The 27,086-nt window shown below is 50.4% G+C and overlaps 1 protein-coding gene across 6 annotated transcripts in view; it reads left to right on the top strand.

Annotated features, from left to right (window-relative positions):
* Positions 1–27,086, top strand: part of GRB10 (growth factor receptor bound protein 10) — a 203,241-nt gene that overhangs the window by 169,651 nt on the left and 6,504 nt on the right. For all 6 annotated transcript variants that reach the window (XM_006161791.3, XM_027765631.1, XM_006161792.3 and 3 more), the window contains 9 exons: positions 4,911–5,026; positions 5,954–6,022; positions 8,402–8,539; positions 10,310–10,420; positions 12,212–12,310; positions 16,913–16,990; positions 18,131–18,247; positions 19,060–19,126; positions 19,343–19,430. In XM_006161791.3, coding sequence (XP_006161853.1) covers positions 4,911–5,026; positions 5,954–6,022; positions 8,402–8,539; positions 10,310–10,420; positions 12,212–12,310; positions 16,913–16,990; positions 18,131–18,247; positions 19,060–19,126; positions 19,343–19,430 — 883 coding nt within the window. The remainder of the gene's footprint in view (positions 1–4,910; positions 5,027–5,953; positions 6,023–8,401; positions 8,540–10,309; positions 10,421–12,211; positions 12,311–16,912; positions 16,991–18,130; positions 18,248–19,059; positions 19,127–19,342; positions 19,431–27,086) is intronic.

Consider the following 27,086-nt stretch of genomic DNA (forward strand, 5'->3'; position numbering starts at 1 on the left):
TTCTCCCCCTCTGTCTCTCTCGTGCTTCTGTCTGTCTGGCAAGGGCACGCCCCCTATAAAAAAAAAAAAAAAAAAAACTCTCCAAAAGTTGAGGATTTCAAAGTGCAATCACTCTGCCAGTCTTAGCAGCTGAAATACTGGATCCTTAGTAATGTTAAACCCTTTCCATGCCCAGAAGGGAGTGATGACTTTAGAAAAGTGGGAAGTGCCCCCAATTGCCCATCTGAGGTTGGAGGTGGTGTCCTTTACCCTGAGAAAGGCGGGCAGGTGTGTGGTGTCTGCAGCCTGCGACCACCCCTCAGGATGCTGGTCACCCACCACAAGAGCAGCAGGACAGCATCTCTGCAGGCGTGCATTCGTCCCACCATCTCTGACTGCTGCTGGGGAGCAAAGGGGACACTGTGCCCAGAGCCAGGTCAGTGTCCCTTCCAGGGCCCCAGCGTCAGTTCCTAAGGACATTTGCCATTTGAGACACCTTCAACAATCAGTGAGAACTCTTGCCTTGGTAGGCAGAGCCCTTACTGATCGACGGTCTTGGGGAGCTTACACTTTGCAATTGTAGGGACTTCTGCTCCAGTCTGCCTCCCCTTGAAATGACCTCTGCTGTCTTAGCTCTTCCCACACTTCCTGCGGGCTGGGGAGTCTTGGCCTCTTATCTGGGGGTAGAGCCCTGAGCCAGGGAAATACTGTCCTCAACCAAGGCCACGACACAGCTGGTGCTAAGTCCAGCTGGAGGTCCCAGGAGGGGGCATGTCCAATGGAAAGTGCCCTGCCCCTTGTGTCCTAAGCACATGAGCCGCATGTCTCTCGAAGGTTTGTTTTGACCAGACAGTATCACACACAGAGGATGCAGGGACTCAGCTCAGCCTACAGACATGTCAAGCAAACTATCTTTTAAAGAAATTTTGAGAAATAAGAATTGAGGGAACCAGCAGTTAGCGTAATGGCTGGGTTGCTGGGCTCCCACGAAATCAACCGCAGTTCGCGTCCCGGACCTGGTGGCTTAAAACTCACGCCGGGCACGTGTGTGTGCATGCCCAAGATCCCGAGAAGAGAATGGAGGAGAAGGGATTGCGGCATGACCATCCCCCCTGGGGGGTGATTTCTCACTTTCTGTCTCTATGTCTCTCTCTGTCTGACGAGTGCACGTGCCCTATAGTGAAAAACCTCTCAAAAAAAAAAAAAGAAAAGAAATAGGAAATGCACAAAACGGCATCTTGATGCCTGCCCGAACCTGAAAATGGGATTGCAGGTAAACCCTACCCTGCTGGGTACCTGTTATGCGGGCCTCTCATACCCAGCCCCGAATGACCGTGGGCATGGGCAGGTCAGATAACCCTGGAGCCTGGGGTGACACTCCCGTTGTATTCAGGGTCCTGCTTGGGGCCACGTGGCAGCTGTGCTTTTGCGTGCTGGCATCTGGAGTGGTAGAGAGGTGTCTGGGACAGACCAGCCCAGATGGACCTGGGTACTCAGAGCGGCCTCGTGCAGGCTACGTTTTGTCTATTAAATCTGAAAAGCCACAATTCTGTGCTGTCCTCCCTGAAACCTGCAAATGGAAAGCCGGCTTGTGTCAGGCTACTTTTCTTATTTCTTTATTTTTCTATTTTTTGGTTTTTGCCATAGGGCCCACATGCTCGCCAGAGAGAGGACAGAGAGAGAGGGAAAGTGAGAAATCACCCCTTAGGGGGATGGCCATGCTCCAATCTTCATTTTCCATTCTTTGTGGATTTGGAGCAGACGCCTTGCATGTTCCTCAAGCCACCAGGTGCGGGACTTGAACCATGAAGTCAGCCATGTGGGATCTAGCCACTTCTAACCACCACATCCCTGGCTGGCCCAGGCTGGTTTTCTTAGACCTCTTCCTGACAGCTTTGTTCAGTGTCCCACGGCCTCAGCCCTGAGCTTGGTGGCAGAACATGGACTTCCCTGGGTGGGCTGCTAGGGGCAGTGTGCTGGGTGCACCCAGAGACTGATTTGTGTGGGGCCCAGGGCAGCAGCCAGCTGTCGGCTAAGGCTGTGCCACCCATGCCACCTGCCCTGACTCTGCTGTGGCCACCCCATAGCCCAGGGCTTCTCATGTGTTAGCTGCATGTGTTAAGGAAAAGAAGTCGGATCCTCTTTTTGAAATTGTCCAGTATTTAAGAATTTTTTTGGGGGGGATCGAGTAGTGGCAGAGATACTGGACTTTGTTTCAGAAATCTGGAAAATACTAATGGCCTTCAAAGGATTTTCACCTCCTCTGTGCTTGCACAAAGAACTTTGGAATACCAGAGTGAAAAATGACATTCCCATTGTATTCAGGGCGGATAACAGTCGGAAAGTTACAGGTGTGAGTGTTTAATGTAGTCATCAGAGGCCCTTCGAACATATGGGTCTTTAGAACCGTGGAAGAGAGCAGAACTGAAGGAAGGCACTTTCAGCCCATGCGTCCAGTCAGCCAGCTGCTGTGGACACCGACACCCAAGGGCATTAGTGCTCGTGGACATTGGGCCACGGCTCTGGGCGCTCTGAGAAAGGGAGCTGTCCTGGGGGTGAGAGACGGGGATCATGCAGCAGCGTTGGTTTATGTTGGGGCCCACCTCAGGACCCCAGAATGACCAGAGCTGGAGAAGTACCCTCCTTCCCAGTCCCACCCTGGGTTGACAGTCCACCCAAGACCATGTACCCAAAGTCCCCTGGCTTCCCTTACAAGACACCAAGTCCTTCCCTGTCCAGCTGGAGTCTACCCCGAGTCCTCTGCCCTCTGAGTGTGTCCTGTGCTTTGGGGCTTCCCCAGAGTGTCTTCCAGGCGGGGGCAGGAGCCTGCAGGCACCTTAACCATGTGCCCCTTAGGGCAGGAACTCTCTCAAGTCGGTCCTCTTTGGCTCTTAAAATTTTTTTTTTAATTTTGTACACCAGCCGTCAACATGTTATTTGGTTATTGGTTTTTATTCCCTCCCCCCCCCTTAAACTACAGAAAGACATTTTCCTCTGAAAAAATATCAATAGAAGTTGGGCCATCCCATGGCCTGTGGTTAAGATGGCCGGATCCCACATGGCCAATTGCACGATTCAAGTTTCCAAGCTGGCATCTTGAAAAACACACCAGGCACACGTGCGTGTGAGCCCAAAGTCCCAAAAGGAGAAATGGAAAAATATTGCGGCGTGACCACACCCCGTGTAGTGCGCTTTTTCGCTCCCCCCCTCCCCCCCGTGTCTCTGTCCTTGAAGCTCACACACCCTCTGGAAAATTTAAGGGAAAAAAAAAAAAAAGCTGCAGAAGTCATTTTTAATGAACAACTTTGAGGCTAACCTTTTTTTTTAAAAAAAAAAAAAAGTACTTTATTTCATGAGCAACAGATACCCTTGACCAGGTCTGTCCCAGCCAGCTGGGATCATGGGTGCACACAGCATATCCTGGTTTGCGTGAACTCCAAACCCAGACATCCTGTGTGGCTCCAGCGATGTGCAGCCTAACCCTGCCCTGCCACCTCTGCCACAGCAGTCGGTCCCCAACCTCTTTTTGAAAACAAAGTATCCGTTTTAGTTGAAGCTCAGATTGTTCACGGTTTTCCTTTTTCTCTATCATGGAGAGACTCAAAGACAGTGTTCGGTTTTCCTCTCCAGGCAGGCAGGTTGGAACCGTTCCACGTTTGCTGGAGGTGCCAGGCCTGGCCCGCCTCTGACGCACTGCAAGCTGTCTGGCAGCCCTGGGGAGAAAATTCCTTTCCTGCACAAACTCTGGCTTTACATGCATTTTTACCAGTGTTCCTTGTAACGTCAAAACCAAGGCTGAGCCAGATCAGCCCCAGATTTTGCTTCCATGTCTGAGAGGCCCCATGGCGATAGTTGTCCTTGCGGACAGAAATTCTTTTTCTGAGCTCTGAGATAGCTCGCACTCAGAAACGCTCTGCACTCACGTCTCCCTTCCTTCCATGCTGAGCCTGTTGTAGAGCTCAGTTCTGGCTGCACGGAAGGAAGAAGGTGCCTAAGGCCAGAACTGCCCGCGTGAGCTCCGTGTGCAGGCGCCAGTACACACGCGGCCCAGCCTGATCTGTGCTCGGGTTGTCTGTTCCACTGTTCAGCATGGCTGGTCCCTGGCCTGCCCCTATCTGCCTAGTGTGGGAGGAGACACGGTGGCATGGTCACCATCGAGCAGAGTGGCATGGTTTGGGAGTACACCCAGTTCCTGCGCCACACACACCAGTGCCAAGACAGTGAGGAAATGGTCTTTCTAGGGTGGTGACACTGCTTAGTAAGGCATTTGGCCTTGAGTGAGTGAGAGGGGTGTGTGTGTGTGTGTGTGTGTGTGTACATGCACGTGTCCTCACATGGATGAAAACTACCCCATGTAGTAAGGCTCCTCTGCCTTTGGATGCAAGCCAACTAACGACTCTGCCATGCCGTGCTCAGCATGTGCGCGTGTGTGCAGGACGCGTCTGTGGAGCTACTGTCTGACCAGCGTTCCACATCACGTCCCCCCACGGCTCCGGGTGACCAGACTTCATGGAATCCAAATGCTTTCGTTGCCTCCCCTCTGACCTCTCCCTTCTGACCCCGCCCACCTCATTGTCTTTGAATATTTTCCCAGTTGTATGTTTCTTACAGGAAGTGGAATTTTCTTCATTTAAGGGCACAACCAGCTGCTCAACTTTCATTGATTCTCCTTAACGTTTCATTGATACCGTGCTTAAAAGTCATCTGTCATAGCAGTGAGTGAGCAGTGCCCTGCATCCTTCATGCTGTGCGTTTGGAGACCTCCTCTGCATCTGGAAGTGCTTTCAGGCGAGGGTTCGGCTTTCCTAGTTCCTGACCTCAGCTTCGGGCAGATGAATAAAAAAGACAGAAAGTCAGATTCAGCGGTTGTCTGAGAGGCTGCCCAGAAACGCCTGGCTGTTCCCCCTCACACCTGATGCTTTTCCCTGCAGAGCGATGCCTGGAAGACCACGAGCTGGTGGCCCAAGTGGAGAGCACCATGAGCAGCGAGAGCAGATTTGTGTTCAGGAAGAATTACGCAAAGTATGAGTTTTTCAAAAACCCTACGGTGAGTCTTCACTCTCAGATTTGGGGCTCGGGACTTTGGAAGTCTTGCCGTTTACACTCGTGCTGAGAAGTCCTAGATGGCAGAGTAACTGCCTGGTGTACGGGGAGGTGAGAGGGGACGGGTGGAAGGCTCTGAGGTGCTGTTTACAGAAACAGTCCTTGCTCCAAAACTGGTCCCCGGTGCTCGGCCAAGTGCCTTGTGACTGGCCAAAGGCAGCGATCTCCTCAAATAGAAACAGTGAAGGAGGGGAGATGGAGTTAGGTGGAGAGAGAGGAGAAGCCAGGTTTCCCCAGTTATTTGGAAAGTTCTTAGAACAAATTGCTCCAGTGCTCGGTCGAAGAGAGTAAATGTTTTGTGATTCTAGTGGAAGCATGAGGAGCGGATCCAGAGGGCTGATTGGCAGTAGAGCTGGTCTCCTCTGCCAGCCGGGGAAGCACCTGTCTCATCAGCTACCCAGGCATGAGCTCCCGTGGCACTCGCTCGCTCCCACCCCAGGTCAAGGGGCAGAACTTGTGACCCAGGGGAGACGTTTAGGCCCACTGATGGCTGTGGTAATTTAGCAGCTTTTTGCATTTAAAAGTGAGAAATTTGGCATCTGTTTTTTGGTAATGCAGCAGGAAAGGCTTTCAGCGTGACTGGATACACCTTTTAGTTCCAGGATTCATTTCTCTCCCGTCCAGCTCCGTAGCCCTGGATTATGGCGCTGGCCTCCCTTTGTGCTCCAGTGCCCGCCGTGTAGCACGAACTCTAGAGAGTCAGCGCGTGTACCCACTCGGGAAGCTGCCCGCAGCCTTCGTGACAGGTGTTTCCACGGTGGCCAGGAATAGAGGACTGTGCAGTGAGACACGCACGCACGCCATCGTACCTGTCATCCTGATACACACATACGCTAAGCTTTAATATTCTGATTTTTCTTCATTTCCTTAGAATTTCTTCCCAGAACAGATGGTTACCTGGTGCCAGCAGTCGAATGGCGGTCAAACCCAGCTTTTGCAGGTACAGGGCAAAATGAGACCTCTGCTGAAATAGGGTTTCTGGGTGGAAGTTTTCTGAGAACTCTGATGGTGGCATTGTAAAAATTCAAAGAGGTTGCATCCTTTTAAAAAAATAATAATAGTAAGTTTGTATATTTATTCCTGCCACTAGAGAGCGAGCGAGAGAGAAACAGAAAGAGACAGACAGACAGATGCCCCTTCCTGGGTCCTCTTGCTGCCATCCAGCCTCAGCCAGCCCACATCACAGGGTCGCATGCACCCAGTATGTACAGAGAGACCTCAGGACACAAACCCGGGGCCTTCCCCTGTGGGTCCAGTCACGTTACTGCACTGACACGGCCAGGCCCTAGTTTGCACCATCCTTGACTCCTCCTGGGGTTTAGAGTAACCAGAAAGGAGTTTATGTGGGGAGTCCGTGTGTCACGAGGCTCCCTCTAGCAAAGTGGACACTTACAAACTGGGTGAGCGTGCCCTGACTTGGCAGCAACCTGAGTGACAGATCGCTGAGCATGGGCTGGAGGGCTGGAGAGAGAAGCGGAGGTCACATCTCTGAACAGGGTCCCAAGGCCGGCCACTGCGTAGCCACCTGGAAACCTCTGCGGAAGTACTAAGTCCACCTGCATTGCACCAAGTTTATGACTGGTCATTGAAAGTAAGGAGGAGCCACATGTGGTGCAGCGGTGAAGCACAGCACAGGGGCAGGTTCCAGATGTGCATCTGGGGACCTCCTGAGTACTCCAGGCGGGTGTGTGCCCATGATCCGGCTGGCTGAGGCCTGGGGGGGACTGTGGCATCAGAACCCTGTTGTAGATACCATCTTTCTGTCTCCATTTCTTTTTATCTTTTAACTGTCTCACATACATGTGCTCTTTTGGAGGAAATAACTCAATAAACCTTAAAAGGAATTAAAGGTACCCATTTTAATTGTCTTGGTTTCTAAAGTCTGTTCCAAGCAGACCTGGTCTTTCTACACCTTCCCTTCCAGTGGTTCTGACTGAGACCTCTGTGCTTACTGCTCTGAGTCCTACTCCCCCTGGGGTCAGTGGATATGGGGAAAGGGAGTATTACAGGTGCACCCCTATAAGGTGTTCGTGTGTATGTGAAGAAGCGACAGAAGGAAGCATTCCCTAGGTTAAGCAACAGTATCTCGGCATCCTATAGAGAAACTACTGAAATTTAGTTCCTACCAAATTCTGCCTTTAGGCCCTTCTTTTTCTGCCGTGATGCTCACCACATTTCTTTCTACCATCGAAAAGAGAGAATCTTCAGAGGCTGTCTTAGTGGTCTCTTCAGGAGCCCTCCCGACCACAATGTTTTTCCGTTCTGGTTGTTGTCACTCGTGCGCAGTGACAGTGAAATGGCGGATTGCCACTTGAACTGCCTTGGCTTCCAGGTGGTGTACAATGATCCTTTAAGACCCTGGAAGAGCCAGACCCCGGCTCACCATCCCTCTGCACACCTTGCCCAGCACCCTATTAAGAAGGAGCTTGGTCCCCTCTCAGGTCACTGGGAAAGACCCTCCCCCACCCTGCAGTCTCATCACCCTTACTTTGATCAGGACTGGGCATTGGCCTTTCTTTTTCATGCACAGAAAAGTATGTTGAGGACCAGCAGGTGGCATAGTGGTTAAGGTGCTCGACTCTCACATGGCAGACTGTGATTCGAGTCGCGGACCCAGCTGCTTGAGACTCACACAGCATGCTAGGCCGTGGGCATGCGTGCCCAAAATCTCAAAGAGAAGGGAGGAAAAGGGATTAAGTTATGGCCATCTCCCCTGGGGGCAGGTGATTTCTGTCTTGTCTCTCTGGCAAGCACACACATCCTATAGCAAAAATCTCTTAAAAAAAGAGAATGAGAGAGAGAAAGGAAGGAAAGAAGGAAGATAGGCAAGGCAGGCTGTTGACTTCGTTGTAGCAGAGGCTTTGTTCCTCCGAAGGAGTTAGCCAGGACAGTCACCGAGGGCTGTCACAAGGCATCCGGGCGCATCGTGAGCAGGTGGACACGGAGGTACTCCCTCTCCATCTGCAGTGCTCCTAGTCAGTTGCCCCCAGTGCGCTCTCACCCTGTCTCTGACGGTCAGACTGGACATTGAACAGCAAGCTGGAGTCAGGGTGGGATCCTTCCGCGTGCCATCCTGTGAGGAAATATGACGTTTCCCGCTCACCAACATTGGGCTGGGGACGGTCCGTCTGCCTGGGTGTGCTTGAATACTGTGCTCTGTGCACCACCAATTTGAACAGCATTTTGATTTTTGAAATGAAAAAACTGTTTGACCAAAATAAAAAAAGATTTTAATAATTCAGAAAAAGTCAACTAACAACATCCACTGTGGTTATTTTACGTCGGCGTTACCTGATTTTTAAATTTTGTCCTTCAACAGAACTTCCTAAACTCCAGCAGCTGTCCTGAAATTCAAGGGTTTTTGCACGTGAAAGAGCTGGGGAGAAAATCGTGGAAAAAGCTGTACGTGTGTTTGCGGAGATCAGGCCTGTACTGCTCCACAAAGGGAACGTCGAAGGTGAGGTCAGCCCATCATCACCAGCGCCAGTCCTGCCCCCTGCACTTGGGCTTTATTTAAAAATGGACCGTAGGGACCAGGAGGTGGCATGACGGTTGAGGCGCTGGACTCCCACATGGCCGACCACAGTTCGAGTCCTAGACTTGGTGGCTTGAAAATCATGCTGGGTATGTGTGCGTGTGTGCCCAGAATCCTGAGAGGAGAATGGAAAAGGGATTGTGGTGTGGCCATCCGCCCCCGGGGGTGATTCGTCACTTTCCCTCTCTCTGTCTTTCTCCAGCAAGTGTGCAGGCCCTATAGCATAAACCTAAAAAAAATACTATACACTTCTCCAGGCTCATAACTTACTAAGCTAATTGTGTTAACTGCTAGCTTGGAGTTCCTGGCCTCTGGTTTTTGTCAGAAATGTAATGCAGAACGGGAAAGGCCCAGGCCCAACCCCAGCCCCCACTGTGGATGGGGAGCAGACCCTCCCAGCTGCCTCAGCCACTTTAACGACTAAATTTTCATAATTTGGAAGTTGACTTCCAAGTTAACAGTAAGAACATTTGCTATGTTATTGCCGCCCCATTGCCAATCTAACCTGTGTTGTCATAGCTTCTTTTTGGATTAAATTGCAATTTTATGTGCATCTCCCATGGGAAGAAGAGGCGAGAGGTGGGAAACACCTGCAGGCCTCAAAAGAGAACAGGTAGCCTATGGCCTTAGTCCAGGATTCTCTCCGGATTCTCTCCGGTCTCTAACGCTCTTACCTTCTGACGTCCCAGGTACGCCCAGCAGGGGGAGCCGCGTCTGGCTAATGCTGGCCAAGCATCTGCCTTCCAAGCGTTGTAGCCTCTTCTGCTGTTGCCAGGAGAGAGGAGGAAGGAGCCGGTGGCCCCCAGACTGGGTGCTGAGCACCAGGCTGACCTAGTGGGAAGTTAGCAGCTGCCAGACACGTGCCAGAGAGAGGGGGTCATCCTTAGAGAGGGGCTTTGACTGACACAGGGCAGGGCAAGGTGCATCCTGACATCACCGCTCTGATTCATGGCTTACGCATCGTCCTCACACACTGACTCCAGGGCAGTTTGTAGCCTGGAGCAGGAAGCAGAACGGGGCAGGAGAGCTGAAGAAAAGGACACGTGTGACAGTATTAGAGGGAAGTCGAGGACATAGTCTGACTCTGAACACACAGTGTGCCAAAGGGGATCCAGGCCCTGCGTGCGTGAAGGTGCCCTGCACTTAGGTCTTGAAGATTTGGGGACAGGGCTCTGGTTTGGCAGAGGTGTCAAATACTTTCCAGGAGTCCTTTGAGAACTTGGGTGGTGGGCTTTTGAGTGAGGGCCGGATGGGTTTGGTTTTAATTTGGCATTTCTGTTTTTGTTTTTCTTAATTGCCAGAGGGCTCACGTGCATCCCGGACAGAGACAGAGAGAAGACAGAGAGGGAGAGAGAAAAAGCACACCCCTGTCGGGCATAATCATGCTGCCATCCCTTCTCCCATTTTTCCTCCATCCTGTTGGGGAGTCAGCTTGCGCATATGTACCTGGGGTGTTTTTAAGCCACCAGGGCTGGTGTGTGAACCACGGTCAGCCGTGTGGGATCCAGTTCCCTTAACCACTCAGCTCCCGGCTGGCCCTACCTTAGGGTTAAAGTGGTTACAGCCTCTGAAAGGTCGGGGCGAGAAGGGGCATGTGTCTGCACAGGTGGCCTCTGTGGACGACCACGTCCTGTTGCTCTTGGCCAGCTTGAGCCGGGCCCACCCCACTCACACCTGGCGATGCTTTTGCAGGAACCCAGACACTTGCAGCTGCTGGCCGACCTGGAGGACAGCAACATCTTCTCCCTGATCGCCGGGAAGAAGCAGTACGGTGCCCCCACGGACCACGGGCTCTGCATCAAGGTGGGTGCTCCACCCAGTCTCCCTGCAGCCAGACTGGCAACAGGCGGTTAGGCCCGTCTGTGAACTTCAAGTAAAACAGCAGATTCTTCGCTTGCCTGGGATTTGGTTGTTGCCACACTCATTTTGAACAGAAGCACAGTTTCACGCTGGATTGATCCATTTGTATATAAACATCGACTGCGTGTTCTGTGTTGGCCCTCGTGTGGCTCAGAAGCTCAAAGACAGACAGACACATGATGGAGATGCCACTTGGTGGGCTAATAGCTTTTGACATCCGGGGCCCAGCTGTGGCCATAGGCGTAGTAGTGACCCAGAAGGCAGAGGAGACAAGGAGCCTCCCGCCTGTCACCTGGGGGCGTTCGGCATCCTGAGTGAGCAGGTGCCTGCTCTGTGGGCTCCTGGTCACAGAACACTGGATAGGAATGCCCACAGCCTTGCCTATCCTCTGCACAGCCCAGCTGTGCACACATGTGCACGTTCATACACGGGTGCACACACCCTCGAGCAGGGCCTGCTCTTCTGCCCTGGTGAGGTTGTGGACGTCGCTGGTCATGGAGGTTGGTGGCATCTTCTGGGAGCTTGCTGAGCACCAGGGGTTCTGCTGGCGGGTTCACATTGTCATCCTGTTCAGTCTTCATCGATGCTTGGGGGGAAGACAATCAGCCGCCGCACTTGCACCAAGTGGCCAGTGAGTCGTGGTGCCTAGAGTTCACTCAGTGGGCTCCCTTCCGAGCCAGAGCCTAAGCCCCATCCCAGGGGGACCGCAGCAGGGGAGCCTTTCCCTGGACTGTGGCAGGCAGAAAAGTCCCTCCTAAAATGCCATGGCCTGCCTGGCTCCATGAAGGCTCTTGGCGGCAAGTCATGGGAGTCTACTCCAAACCAGCGGGGCCCTGAGGAGGCGTCAGGAGGGGCTGGAGGTGGGGTCAGGCAGCCAGTGCCCCTCCTGTCCTACCAGCTGAGGCCAAGGGCTGTCACTGCTCCTCCTGTCCTGCCAGCTGAGGGCAAGGGCTGTCACTGGTGTTCCCAGGCCCTCCAGACTCCCGAAGTGGAGACCTGGCTCAGCTCTGTCCCACAAGCCTGGGCTGGTGGGGGCCCAGGTCAGGTCATCCTGTGGTCAGTTCTTCCTGCTGTCAACCCCTCACTCCCCAGCAGCCCTGCCTCTGTCGGGCTGCAGGGCCAGGATGGCGCCCCCACCTGCCTTGGGCTGCTCTTCCTTCTTGTCCCTCTCCTCCAGTGGCCACAGTGGCCTCGTTCTCTGCACTTCCATTTGGGATCTGGCTTTGGAGATACTCAGACAGCCCTGGGCCCCTGAGGGCACCTCCCCTGCCAGCTACCCCCACCAGTGCCCTCCTCTGTCCTAACATCAGTTTCCCTGGGAGCTTACTCTGAGGACCTCCCCCATAATTCAGGAAGCAGACACTCTTCCCACAGAGGACCTCCACCGTCAGGTGCCTCTCCTTGTGCTGTCGTGCCCACCATGTCGTCCTGTGAAGGTTTGACTTCCTGTTCGTCTCCTCTGCACTTCCGGCCAGAGGATGGCTTATTCTTCAGCAAAGTGCTGAGTAACTGCACGCACCCAGGACCAGGCCACGGGAGCCACTCTGTAGGGGAGTGTCAGGCGGCCGTGCCGTGTGGCTGAGCCCTCACCACCTGGGTGTGCGTGTCCCTGCCCTGCACCTTGCTAGATGGTCTCCCGCAGTCGCCTCTGGTTCGTGAGGCAGTGCTACCGTGGCTTAGGAGGGTTTCCGACTCCCTGTGTGACACTGACTGGACTTTCCTCACCTTCTCTAGCCAAACAAAGTGAGGAACGAAACTAAAGAGCTGAGGCTGCTCTGTGCAGAGGACGAGCAGAGCAGGACCTGCTGGATGACGGCCTTCAGACTCCTCAAGGTATTCCACGTCCCCACTTCCAGTGTCGTGAGAGGTGTGGGCTCCGTTTGGCAAGGGAATGCTCCCCCCTTTTCCACTGCTCTGTCAATTACTTTTCAAGCGTAGTCTGTCTGTCTTTTTAATTTGCCACAGGGCAGGGTGTATGCACTCATGAGAGAGAAACAGAAAGTGAGAAATCACCCCATGTGGCATGGTCATGCCACAATCCCTTCTCTTCATCTCCCTCCTTTTGGGATTTTGGGCATGCATACACACCTGGCATAGTTTTCAAACTGCTAGAGCTAGGATTTGAACTGTGTAGTTGGCCACATGGGAGCCAGCCATCTTAACCACCATGCCACACTGGCTGGCCCAGTTTTACATCTTTCTAAATAAAACCTCAGAAACTTTTTTAAACATGTATTTGTTTGTTTTAGCTTTATTTATTTATTTATTTATTTATTTAAATTTGACTAGAGAAGGACAGAGTGAGAGAGAGAGGGAAAGTGAGAAAGCAAGCTGCCAGCCAGGTTTGGGACTCTAACTACGATCCACCATGTGGGGAGCCCAGTGCCCTTAACCACCCCACCACCTGACGGTCCCCCAAAATCTCAGAAACTTCCGACAGAGGCTCCGTATGGGTCAATATCCCTTATCCAAAATGCTTGTGACCAGAGTGTTTTGGACATAGGAGGGTTTTTTGTTTGTTTGTTTCAAATTCTACAATATTTGCATATACCTCATGAGAATCTTTGGAGATGGGCCCCAAGTCCTAACCTAAGTCACTTACATTTCACATGGACCTTGTACACAGAGTTTGAAGCTAATTTTATACCTTTTTTTTTTTTTTCTGTCTTGCAAAGTTTTGACTGAGACCTGTTCCAAGAGGTCAGGTGTGGCATTTTCTTTTTCCTTTTTTTGGAGAAGTTTGTTTTTTTGTTGTTGTTGTTTTTTTTTTTCTGAAGGGCGCATGTGCTTGCCAGAAAGACATATAGAGACAGAGAGACAGAAAGCAAGAAATCACCCCCCAGGGGGGATGGTCACGCCGCAATCCCTTCTCCTCCATTCTCCTCTCGGGATCCTGGGCATGCACGCACACACGACGCCCAGCATTAATTTAAGTCATCGGGTCCGGGACGCGAACCGCGGTCGACTACATGAGTCTAGCAACATAGCCATTACGCTAACTGCTGGTCCCAGGTGTGGCATTTTCCATACCTGTGGGTCCTCAGAAAGTTTGGACTTTTGGATTCTTTCTATAAAGTGGATAGTGAACCAGTGCCAACAGTCCTGACATCATAATGTTGATTACATCAAAATCTGAGGGCATTAAAAAAAGAAAAACTTCCTGGATAAAAAAAATCTGAGGGCATTTTTGAAAGAAAAGCCTTGCTGTTTTACGTTAAAGTAGGACCTTCTTTTATCCTCACCCACATAGCTATACTTTCTTTCAAAGTAAGCAGGTCTGGTAACTTGGGTCTACTCGGAGTGACTTAGACTTGCGGTACTCAGCGTCACAGACAGATGGCCTAGCGGACAGTGCTCCCAGGCAGCACCGTGCTTGTGCCCATTCATTCCCGTTATGTTGTTTGTTAAGTAATTTGTTAGCCACTCTACTGCAGAGGCTGTGCAGTGAGTATCAGAACCTGGTAACACTTATTTACAGAGATCTCTGTGTCTTCTGTTGTAAAAGTTTTCAAAACTGTTGCCAAAGTTCTTCCCCAAAAGAGGTATCCTGTTTCTTCAATACAAAATTCTATTGTAGTGGCTGCCTCATAGCATGGTGGTTTAGCGCTGTGCATAGAAAGCCAGATCCCATGTGCCTGATTGTGGTTCGAATCCTGGCCCTGGCAACTTGAAAAACACTCCAGGTATATATGCGTGCATACCCCAGATCCTTCCAGGATGGAGAAATGAAGGGGCAAAGGTTGCTGCATGATCACAGCCCATTGGGGTCTCCCCCCACCAGCCCCACAAGTAACCATGTTCTCTAAGAAGAAAAAAAAAAAAAAAAAGGAAAGAAGCTTTAAAATCAATGATCTAAGTAAAACCAAAGAAAGAGAAAGGAAAGGAAAAATAGTATATGGGAAAGAGGGCTTCAAAGGTTCATGGGAAGAAATACGAGTTGGTTTTGGTGTAAGAAGAATTTTTTAAAATCTCCACAGTTTTGTAATCACATTTTCCATAACTTTTTGAATATCCCCTTTCATACACAATGTGTGTGTGTGTCTATATATAGATCTATCTATCTGTTTGACTATGTGCATCCAAGTTTGAGAAGGCCCTGGAATCACCCTCAGGTTCATTAATTTGGTAGAACTCAGAATTCAGCAAAGTTCTTGATTCCTGGTTAATAGTTGATTATAGCAAAAAGTTACAAATTGCAATCTGCAACAGGACGAGGTGTTCCCAGGTGGGAATGTCAGGCTATCCTCTCCCAAGGGAGTCCTGTGCAAGCCCAGACTCCGCCCAGCACCAGGTGTGACAGTGTGCCCAGAGCATGGTGCACCTGGGTCTTAGCATCTAGTCTTTACAGGTACAACGGACTTAGTCTCGCCCCTCTGCAGACTGGGGCGACAAACATGGCTTAACACGCCCATCAGAGAGCACATTCTTAGCCCAGACCACATGGCCTGGCCCAAAGCCCCTGGGAAACAGACACATTAGGCAGGACCTTCCAAGGACTTAGAGGTCACTTCACAGGCATCAGGGTATGCCTTCTCTGTGCAAGTTTAACACCTTGCTTCTTTCTGTTTACGTCCCTGTCTGCCAGTCTGCATCTACACAGTCATGTATACAAATATATACACATATGTGACCAGCAGATGGCATAATGGTTATATCACTGGATTCTCATATAGTCAACTGCAATTTGAGTCCCAGACCCAGTGGCTTGAAACTCACACTGGGCACATGTGCGTGCATGCCCAAAATCCCAAGAAGAGAATGGAGGAGAAGGAATTGCAGCCTAGCCGTCCCCCCAGCGCCTTTAACCACCATGCCACCTTCCGGCCCCCTCTGTTCATGTTTTAAACCCCTTAAGATATGTTGCTATCACTTTAACTCAATTTTTATTTTAATCATTTACATGTTCATAGTTTAGTTTTTCCCATATGTGCGTTCTTCTCTCTGGGACTAGAAGAACTCAACTTAGCAATTCTTTTAGTGAAGGCCTAAGAAATTTTCTGAATTTTTATTTTACCTTCATTTTATTTCATTTTTTTCATGAGAGAGACATGCAGAGAGAGGGAAGTAGACACACAGAGAGACAAGCATACCCTACAGGATCCTCACACCACAATCCACCCTCCCACTCAAGACAGCCCAGATTGCAGGTATAACACATGCATCCGGCTTGTATAAAGAGTCCTTGGGACATGAACTCAGAACCTGCCCTTGCAGGTCCAGTTGCATTACTACTGCATCACTATCTGGCCCGACACCTTTATTAAAGGAATATATGGAATGCTAGGTTCACAGTATTTTGTTTTCAGTTTCACTGGGTCCATCGTCTTCTGGGTCTTATCACTTACACATTATCAGTTGCGTTTTAGTTGCTTCTATGAAAGTGATATATTGAGTTGTCAGCAAAGTCATGATACACTTTTTCTGTCTTTCTATGCAAAAGTGCATCATGACATTTCCAACAGCCCAATATATTTTTGTCTGGTTGCTTTTGATATTTTTTTTTCCTTTTTTTCTGTTTTTAAGCAATCTTTCTACAATGTGCTTAGGGTATGGTTTATTTACCCTGCCTCTATAATTTGGAGTCATTTTGTCTCTTGGAAAATTCTTGACCATTATCTCACCAACATTTCTTCTGACCCATTCTCACTCCTCCTTAGAGGAGTGCAGTTGTACCTATGTTAGACCTTCCATCACGTCGGAATACTTCTGTTTTAGGAGTACATATGTAGGAACTAGAGCTCTCACTGAGCTACATCCCATGAAGGAAGGTCACAAGGAAGATACATCTTGATAACTTTGCTTTCTCTTCTCTGCTCTGTTTTTTTCTTCTCTGACTGATTTGAGTGGATAATTTGGGAGTGTAGTTGGAGTATTGCATGTGTATGAGACTTTGCAGAGCTCTTCATCCTTAGTGCCAGGGCACATAAGCACAGACACCTAAACTGGTCAGGCAGTAAGCCTGGTGGTTTTCAGATCCTAAATCTGTACTTTCTCACAGCCTTTGTTCTTCAGTTCTATTATCTGTAAAATGGGGATAACTAATCGGGTCATGAGAAAACTCATAACATTTTTCTATACAAAACTGTGTCATGACTTCCCCAATGTCCCAATAGCTCATACAGTAGGAAAAATTAAATGAAGTAATAACATAAAACTCTTAGAACACTTCTTGACCCATAGCCATGCTCGGGAAGGTTCATCATTCTCGTTGTCATTCTGAAGTGTGTCACTGTCCTGCTTGCCTCCTCCCAGCATTCCAAAGCTCCTGGGTCCTTCCTTATCTTACGGGGCAAGGAGAGGAAGGCACCATATTGAATGTGCTTCCGATCACAGGGTGTCCTTCATTGCCTGGTACTTGGCATTACCCTCCTGCTGTGGCCTTTGCTGGGCCTCGGGGGCCCTGGGGCCCTGGTGACTCATTGTTTTCCTCCTCAGTATGGAATGCTCCTTTACCAGAACTACCGAATCCCTCAGCAGAGGAAAGCCTCGCTCTCCCCCTTCTCGACGCCGGTGGTGAGTACAGACCTTCAAATGTCAACTGCCTTTCTGCTGCCATGCTCCCAGTCTCCCTTTTCACACAGAGTAGCCAAGGGAAGCTCTGGAAAGAGCATGCGCCTGTCAGGGAAGCCTGCCTATCCCGACTGGTTCCATTTCACAGGAGGTGAGAGTTGTGCAGTCTCCACAGTATAACCGTGGGAGCAAATCCCTCTACCATCCATGCTCCTCCCCACACCCCGGTCCCTGCACTCCCCCCAAGGCTGTTGAGATACATGACTCTCCTTGAGATGCTCCAAAGGACAACAGCAACTCTGCGCTCTGCTGGGGGCCTAGGCTTTCGTTCCTGAGGTCAGGGGCCCCTGGCTCTGAGGTCCAGTGTGCTCTGGTCCTTGCCTGGTGAGCTTTAGAGATTCTAGTCACTACTTGAGTTGGCGGTGTTTATCTCACTGCCTGAAGGTAAGGAGCACTTCATGCCTCACAGTCTTAAAACCACTTCCATGTCAGTCCCTGTGCGAGGACAGAGGCTCCCACAGGAGTCCCCGTATTTTCCTGAACTGAAGTGACCAAGGGAGCCATTCGTAGTGAGGACCAGGCTCACCCTTGTGTTCCTATTTTTTACCTCTCTTCAGAGTTACTTATTTCCCTCATATAATCAAGGTCTGGGGGGCACCTCAACAGGGTCTTCATGCCGTGACCCTGCCTCAGCCCTGCAGCCAGCCAGGGTTCTGAGCAGGCCCTGCATAGTCAGATAGACTTGCGGGGTGAGCCCAGGGCTCCCTTGTGACCAGCAGCGTCACTCAGTGGGCCCCTACCTCCTGTGCCACAGTGGCTTGGCCTTAATGTGTCATAGCACAGGTCAGGGAGCCAAGGGTGGACCACACGGTTCAAAGCCCATTGGTGCCAGATGGCCTCCCAGCAGTCCGAGGACCAGAACATGCCTTATTCTAAGCTCATTTGGCTTAAGGGTCTCCTGCTGTCTGAATTTTCAACCTGAACCAGTGAATTTCAACATGAAACTTGGGGAGTTAAGAGAGGGAGATTGAAGTGTTCCTACTCTTCCAGCCGTCATCACGATTACTTCACACCGGGACACCCCACTGTGCTGTTCTGGCTTCGTTCCCAACCTTGTGAGAACTTGTGTCCTTTCCTTTCCAGCGCAGTGTCTCTGAGAACTCCCTCGTGGCGATGGATTTTTCTGGGCAGACAGGAAGAGTGATAGAGAATCCCGCGGAAGCCCAGAGCGCAGCCCTGGAAGAAGGGCATGCCTGGAGGGTAAGGCCATGGCCCTGCCCCATCCAAGAGGCTCCCTCGTGGGTGACAGCCCCCCACATGGCCTTCTGGAAGGATGGCTTAGTGGGAGTTGTCAAAGGTGTGGGATGTTGTGCAGGAGGCTATGGGCACTCAGGGCACCTCCCTGTCCCCTGCACCCAGTCCTTTCCCACTGCCTTACATCCGCTGCTCCCCTGGAAAGGGCAGGTGAGAAGCAGAACTCGGGTTCATGGGCAGAACTAGTTCTGCTGCTGGATTGTCAGGGGCTGTAGGCGTGCAGAGCCCGGCAGCAGGCAGTCACGTCGTGGCTCTCCCCTGACTCGCTCTAAGGCCTGCACAGCTCCTGCACCTCTCAGGCCCAGGTTCTTAGCCTTCAGGGAGGGACGGGGTCAACCAGCTCCTGCGCTTTCCTGAGACTTGGAGACCGTGTGTGAAATGGAGCTGCGGCTCTGGGTAGGAAAGCATTATGACTTGAACTTTGGAGTATGGGGAGGAAGAGGATGCCAGCCGGGGAGTCCAGAGACCTGCTCGAGTTCAATAGAAAGATTCCTGCTTTTCTCCAAAGATTTCTCCTAATTTTCATGACCTCTTCACCGTGTGTCTTCTATGCTAGACACGGCATCTCCACCTCAGTACGGGGGTGGAAAGCTGCCCGGATGCTATGATTATTTTCATGACTGTGGCTCGGAAGCCCTTCATTGTCCGTGGCCAGGTGGGCTTCCGGGGGGGTTGAGGGTCCCAGCCTGCCTGAGGGCTGACACACCGGTGACTTGTCAGAGCTATCTGTCGTGCTGACGTGGGGTTCTCTCTTGCAGAAGCGGAGCACGCGGATGAACGTCCTAGGCAGCCAAAGTCCCCTCCACCCTTCTACCCTGAGCACAGGTAAAGCAGCCTGTGGCCTGATGTTTGCGTAGGTCAAGAAAGCAGAGCAGCCTCTACACCTGCACCTCCTTACACCTTCCAATGCTGCCTCTACCCCAGGGGTGTTGTGACGGGTGTAGCCATGGGGCGGGGGCGCCACCTGAAGTAGTCGGCTGTGATTTCCGGGCAGCCATCCGCAGAGCCTTGATTACCCCTTCCTTCTTCTCTTCCCTGCAGTGATTCACAGGACACAGCACTGGTTTCACGGGCGGATCTCCAGGGAGGAATCCCACAGGATCATTAAGCAGCAAGGGCTCGTGGACGGGTAAGGAGCCCTGCTGGCCAGAGCTGGGCTCTGGAGCTCTTACTAAGTGGGCGTGTTTCTGTTTAACTCCTCAGCCATCCTTGCAGGGTGGGCAGTCGGCATGTACTGACATTTATTATTTCTATTCTTGCCAGAAGGCACGTGCACTTCTAGAGAGAGAAAGGCGGAGAGAAAGCTCCCCCAGATGGGGAGTGGTAACACTGCAATACCTTTTCCTCCATTTCTCTATCCTGTCGGGATTTGGGGAACACATATGTGTCTGGTGTGTTTTATAAGCTGCCAGGGCTGGGGTGCTAACCACAGTCAGTGTGTGGGATCTGGCTTTCCGTGTACAGGGCTTAACTGCTGCATAGCGGCCAGCCTGTATCTTCATTTTAAAGAGGAGAGCATGCAGGCTAGAGGTACGCGCCTCCGGTGTGCAGGGTGCCGGCCAGCGAGGGCAGGAAGGGATTCGAATCCACAGCTGTCCAGACTGTCTATAATTACCCTCTTCCTCTTAGGTGACATGGGAACAGATGGACACGAGCTAGTTATTTTTACTTCGTAAGGAGGTAAACAGACGGAAAAGATTTTTGCCCTCACCTTTTAGTTCATGTACTGTATCAGTTACCTTTGGCTGAGAACAAACAGTTCTAAACCTCAGTGACATAAAACAACAAAGATACATTCCCTCTCTCAGCCGTGGCATCTCACCTGGGCCAGCTCATCTGGGGCTGGAAATCAGGGTGTGTCCTTCGTGTTTGGAGCACGGTTGTCCCACGTGACGGGCACATTTACAGGAGGCTAGCCTGTGCTCTGTGGGCCTAGAAAGAGGGCCAAGGCACGGCAAGGGAAGCGGAGGACATTTATTTGAAGCAGGGGCTCTGAAGGAATCAGTCAGTGTGACATGGATTCTGGCTGCTACAGTGTGTGCACCGCCATGGCTTCTAAGAGGGCTGGTTCGTGTAACAGAGGGCAGGAAGAGGAGCTTTTACAGGGTGATCCTCAAGAATTCATGGTGGGGGACCAGCAGTTAGCGTAATGGCTATGTTGCTGGACTCCCACGTAGTCGCGGTTCACGTCCTGGACCCGGTAGCTTAAAACTCAGGCCGGGCGCGTGTGCATGCGTGCCCAAGATCCCAAGAGGAGAATGGAGGAGAAGGGATTGCGGCGTGACCATCCCCCCTGGGGGGTGATTTATTGCTTTCTGTCTCTCTGTCTGTCTCTGTCTGGCAAGCGCACGTGCCCTATAGCAAAAACCTCTCCTAAAAAAAAACGAAGAATTCACAGTGGTTCACTTGAAGAATCACAAGCAGCTGAGTGACTGACAGTCTTTCCATGGTGGGTTCCAGGAACCCTGAGATGCAGAGAGAGTCACACTGTACATCTGTAACCTGACCTACCTCTGCTCGTTGGCTGTAAACTCTGGTTACCACATATGGGCCTTCTGGGGAATGACCTCCTTGGGCACAGGACATAACCAAGGCCTCTGCTTACACCTGGCCCGGACTGAGGACCTTGCCTTTCATTGGCAGCTCTGAGCTGCCTTTCCTGGTCCAGTCCTTCCCACAGTGGCGTCACGGGCTCCCGGTGACCCTGTGTGTGTCTTCACAGGCACCTTTCAGGTCTCTGTTTGCATTGCGTTTGCTACTGCCCCGCTCGCTGGAGCAAATCCCAAGGCTAGGTCCACCAGGCTACGGAGAGGACTTAGCGGGGTAGGTCCAGGGTCCTGTGATCCTTGGTCTGGGAGCATTCTAGTGGCAGCTGCAAGTCCTCAGCTATGTTGCTGGACTCCCACGTAGTCGCGGTTCACGTCCTGGACCCGGTAGCTTAAAACTCAGGCCGGGCGCGTGTGCATGCGTGCCCAAGATCCCAAGAGGAGAATGGAGGAGAAGGGATTGCGGCGTGACCATCCCCCCTGGGGGGTGATTTATTGCTTTCTGTCTCTCTGTCTGTCTCTGTCTGGCAAGCGCACGTGCCCTATAGCAAAAACCTCTCCTAAAAAAAAACGAAGAATTCACAGTGGTTCACTTGAAGAATCACAAGCAGCTGAGTGACTGACAGTCTTTCCATGGTGGGTTCCAGGAACCCTGAGATGCAGAGAGAGTCACACTGTACATCTGTAACCTGACCTACCTCTGCTCGTTGGCTGTAAACTCTGGTTACCACATATGGGCCTTCTGGGGAATGACCTCCTTGGGCACAGGACATAACCAAGGCCTCTGCTTACACCTGGCCCGGACTGAGGACCTTGCCTTTCATTGGCAGCTCTGAGCTGCCTTTCCTGGTCCAGTCCTTCCCACAGTGGCGTCACGGGCTCCTGGTGACCCTGTGTGTGTCTTCACAGGCACCTTTCAGGTCTCTGTTTGCATTGCGTTTGCTACTGCCCCGCTCGCTGGAGCAAATCCCAAGGCTAGGTCCACCAGGCTACGGAGAGGACTTAGCGGGGTAGGTCCAGGGTCCTGTGATCCTTGGTCTGGGAGCATTCTAGTGGCAGCTGCAAGTCCTCAGCATTCCTTCCTCCCAGAAAGAGCCATGGGCTGGTTTTCCTCCAGCAGGGAGTAGATTAATGGCCATTTCCTTGTCATTTCCTTGTCAGAGCTGTCCTCAGGAGGTCAGTCTGCTCAAAACACAGAGAGGCTGCTAAGCTCAAAGAGCAGTTCTTTTCTCTTCATTTTACATTTTCTTATGTAAATTTTTAAATTTACATGAGAAAGTATAATGGACCCTCATTAACCCATGGCCCAGCTTTGACACTTTGTTAATCTTACTTCATCTAGACCCTTCCCACATGTTCTCTTCATCTTCTCCCTTTTTCCTCCACCTCTTCCCCTCCCCTCTCCTCTTCCACTTCTACCTCCTCATCTATTTTAAAGGAAATCCTAGATATCCCAAATGTTTACCAGTAAATATGAGAGGTCTTCAGAAAGCCCATGGAAAATGCATACTGTGCAAAAAAAAAAAGAATGGATTTCAAAATTTGTTTGCACCAAAATAAACTCGCATTTCAATTCCACTTTTCTATGAACCTTTTGAAGGCCATCCAAAATCCAGTCCATGCATAAATTTCCCCAACTGTCACCCTAAAAGTCCTTTCAATTAGATTTTGTGTATTTAAATCAGGATCCACAACTGATTGGGAAATCAAGTGCAAGAAGTCTCTTTAAATACATAAAGAGTCCCTCCCTCCACTCCGTATTTCTTTTTTTTCTATCTTTTGCTTCTTCGTTTCCAAGAAGTGGAGCATTGGCTAATTGCATTCTTGTGGTTCGTTTTACCGCCATGCTCTGTCTTCTTTCTTCCTGGAAGTAGTGTTCAGGAGCACAGTTGGCTGCAGATTCTTCTGGGGTGAGTCCTTCAGGGCTGGTGGCCTGCTCTCCTGTCACCTCAAGGGAATGAAGACAGAATTCTTACTACATTTTCCTGGCCTGAGAGAGTCACACCTACAAATATTAGCAGAAGCCCAAGCACCTAAGAGACCTAAAAGACCCCTGTGGTCCGTTGATAGTGGGGTGCTCCATCCTATCCCAGGCCCAGTGTTTTATGATGCATACTAAGCCTTCTTGTCTCTTAGTAAGCACATTCTTTTGCTGGTTTCTTTCAGGAACAGACAGTTGAGTTTTTCTTTAACCAATTATTAATCTAAGAATTTCAAGCTTATCTATAACCCTATCAGCCTCCACTTCCAGATGCCTAGGACCAGGCCAATGTACAGAGCTCCTTATGCTGACTAAGGGCTCTCCTGCTCTCAGAACTGTACAAGGAACCACTGTGTGTCAGCGTCCTGAGAAACATGCTTGTCTTTCTCTGGACCTAGTTACTTGATCTTGTGCTTAGAAATAAACCACTGTGGGGACCAGCAGTTAGCGTAATGACTATGTCGCTGAACTCCCATGTAGCCGACCGCTGAACTCCCATGTAGCCGACCGCTGAACTCCCATGTAGCCAACCGCTGAACTCCCATGTAGCCGACCGCAGTTCGAGTCCCGGACCCAGTGGCTTAAACTCATGCTGGGCGTGTGTACGTGCATGCCCAAGATCCCGAGAGGAGAATGGAGGAGAAGGGATTGCGGCGTGACCATCTCCCCCTGGGGGGTGATTTCTCACTTTCTATTTCTCTGTCTCTCTCTGTCTTTCTGGCAAGCACACACGCCCTATAGCAAAAACCTCTCCAAAAAAGAAAAGAAATAAACCACTGTGGGGCCAGCAGATGGCGTAGCGATTATATCACTGGACTCCCACATGGCAACTGCGTTTTGAGAAGTGGACCTAGTGGCTTGAAAAGTATGCCAGGAGCTTGCGTGTGCATGCCCAAGATCCCAGGGGGAGAATGGAGAAGGGATTGCAGCATGGCCATTCCCCCTGGGGAGTGATTTCTCACTTTCTCTTACTGTCTCTGTCTCTTCCTCCTCCACCACCCCTCCCCCCAACAAGTGAATGCACTCCACCTAAGGCAAAAACCTCTACAGAAAGAAAAGAGGTGCTGGCAGGTGGTGTGGTGGTTAAGGGCACTGGACTCCCACATGGTTCAACTGTGGTTCAAGTCCTGGACCTGGCAGCTTGTTTTCTCTTTCTCTCTCTCTCTCTCTCTTTCTCTCTTTCACTCACTCACTCTGTTCTTCTCTAGTCAAATTGAAAATAAATGAATACATAAAATGAAGTTAAATAAAATAATTCTTAGGAAAAAATTATAAAAAAAAAAAAAAGACAAGATATAAACCGCGTTCATTATTATTGCTGCAGTTGGGTTTCCCATTGACAGGAAGAAGCTGTCTAGGCTAGCCCTCCCGGGCAGTCAGGTTATGATGTAGCACTTGCTCATTGTGCCAGTGCCCTCAGCCCCAGGCTTCCCTAGTAACGCTCCCCTCCCCCATTACCCACCCAGCGGTGCCAGCGGTCCTTGGTAAGCTCATCCAGTTCGTCGTTTCATTCGGGGTCCCAGCGCCGTCATTTTCTAACTTTAGTATTCCTTCATATCAGCTGAAATTCTTTTCCTCGTGAAATATTTGGTTTCCTAGAAAAGGCAGCTCTGTGTTTCCCTTCCTCTCCCTTTACTTGTAAGTTTTCAGTGTAACAAGTTGGTGGTCGACCCTTTTCCACAACTAACAACAGAGGGTGTTTTGGTCACTATGTCTTGTTTTCTTGTTTCTGTTGTTTTAATTTGCAAGAGAGTGAGAGAGCGTGTGTGTGACAGGGACAGAAAGGGGGGACAGTAAGAAAGCCACCGTCATGCCACAGTCCTTTCTCCTCTCTCCTTCCCTTCGGATTTTGGGCATGCACACACACCCAGAGCGTTTGTTAAACCAGGACTTGAACCACATGGCTGGCCACGTGGAATTCAGCCTCAGGCTAGCAACTTTTTCTTTGTTCTTTTTTTTTTATTTCATATGTTACTGTGAGCCTAGATTTTTACATGTTTGGTTTATTTCAGTCAAAACTTACCCTTGATTTCATTTTGCCTCTCATGGGCCAAGAGGACCTGGTTCAGGTTGGTTCCTGAGTTCTTTTGACCAAACAACAGCTAACAGGGTTTAATTTAGGCAAACCAAGATGTAGTAGCTGAAAAGACACAACTCTTAGGAGCCCTGATTCCACAATCTCTATATCTTTTCCGTCGAAAGAGCTAGGACATGGACTTTTAAAATTTTCTTTTGTTTTTTGTTTTTTTGCTATAAGGCCGCATGTACTCACCAGAGAGACAGAGAAAGCGAGCAAGAGGGAAAGTGAGAAATCACTCCCCGAAAGACAAGGGCCACGTCCCTTCACCTCCATTCCCCTCTCGGATTCTGGATTAGCATTTACAGGCGCCCGGTGTATTTTTCAAGCTGACGGGTTTGGGACTCAAACCGCATAGTCAACTGTGTGGAATCCAGCTGCCTTAACCACCACACCACAGGCTGGGCCCGATGCCATTTTTTTTTTTTTTTTTTTTTTTTTTTGGCACATGCACCCAGCGTGAGTTTTAAGCAGGTAGTCTGGGACTTGAGCTGCAGTTGACTATGTGGGAGTCCAGCAACGTAACCTTTACACCATCTGCTGGTCCCCAGACTTATTTTTGAACCAAAAAATAAATTAGGGGTTCACATTGGTATTGCCACTTTAAATTTGAGATTACAGGGCTTTTATTTGTTATTGAATTTCTCTTTTCTTACTCTGCAAACCTTGGTTACTATGGTCACTAATTACATATTTAGCTTATAAATATCTATCTATTGACCTACTTTATCGATATAACGTTTGGAAAATATTTCATGGTCTCAACACAGATATTAATTGAGGAAGACTTCTAAATTCACATTCCTCTGCAGTCCTTTCAGTCTTTAAGGAATTTGCAAGCAGGTGACTTTGAAATCCCATGCTCACATTTTTCCAGGCCCAGGGTCTGACAAGCAGTGCCACACCCTTTCAGGACTTTGCTGGTGAGTTCTTAGAAGGGGCTCAGTGGGTGGAAGACTTATATAATATTGAGGAATATTTCCAGGATCCCCTCCATGAGGATTGAACCCCATGATAGTCCCATCAGCTTGGAGTGACTGCTGCCCTTCCTGTGGGCAGTGAGCTGTCCTGGACATCTCTCTCATGAGGGAAGCTGACCCTCCTTCGTTGTGTTAAGGGCTGCTTGCATTTCTTTTCTCTGGGTGTGTGTACTCACCAGCCACAGAGAGAGGGAGAGTGAGAAATCACTTCCTAGGGGGGATGGCCATGCTGCAATCCCTTTTTCTCTACTCTTCTCTAAGGATTTTTGGCCACACATAAACACGTGCTTGGTGTGTTTTATAAGCCAATGGGTCTGGGACTCAGACCCCACACTTGGTCATGTGGGATCTAGCTCCTTAACCTCGGTGCCATCCTCTGACCCTATAATCTATTTCTTAAAGATGTGTCCCTCTGTGGCCCCAGCAGCCAGGCCCAGCAGCCAGGCCCAGGACAGTTCTAATAACATTTTCACCCCAAGGGGCAGGGGCTGCCAGACCTCAGGGAGGAGGGCATGGGAATTGGTATATGTTTGAAGTAGCTTCCAGAGTGATTCTGACAGGCCCCGCCCAGCCCACTTGGGCACACTCCAGCTCCTTTGGGGGTAGCGTCTGCATTGCAGTCGGGCACAGCTCTGCCAGGCGAAGTGTGTGTCAGCTTCTGTTTTCTCCAGCCCTGTCGTCTTCCACCATTGCCTGGAGAGGAACCTCAGTTGGTGAAGTTTCCATTGTCCCGCATTCATAAGCAGATGGGGGCAGCATCACCTCTCTAGTAAACCCTTTATTTAGCGACCAGCAGGTGGCACATATTTAAGGCACTGCACTGCCACATGGCTGATCATGGTTCGAGACCTGGACTGGTGGCTTGAATATCACACTGGGCCCACGTGCCCGTGTATGTGTGTGCCCAAAATCCTGAAAGGAGAATGACGGAGATGGGATTGCACTGTGGCCATTGCCCCCCACTTCCGGGGAGGGAGGATGATTTCTCATTTTCCCTCCTTCTGTCTTGGACAAGTGCACACGCCCTATGGCAAAAACCTAAAAACAAACTCAAAAATAAAAATAAACCCTTTATTTGGAGGGATAAAAGAAAACAGACCCAAGCTCCTGTTTCCTCATGTATCTGAAGAGGGTTTTGTGTGATAGCTGGGAGTTTCTCCCTGCCCTCCCTGGATCCCTCACCACCGCTGAGGCCGTGCTT

The sequence above is a fragment of the Tupaia chinensis genome, unplaced genomic scaffold (assembly GCF_000334495.1).
Source record: "Tupaia chinensis unplaced genomic scaffold, TupChi_1.0 Scaffold139072_1, whole genome shotgun sequence".
Classification (NCBI taxonomy): domain Eukaryota; kingdom Metazoa; phylum Chordata; class Mammalia; order Scandentia; family Tupaiidae; genus Tupaia; species Tupaia belangeri.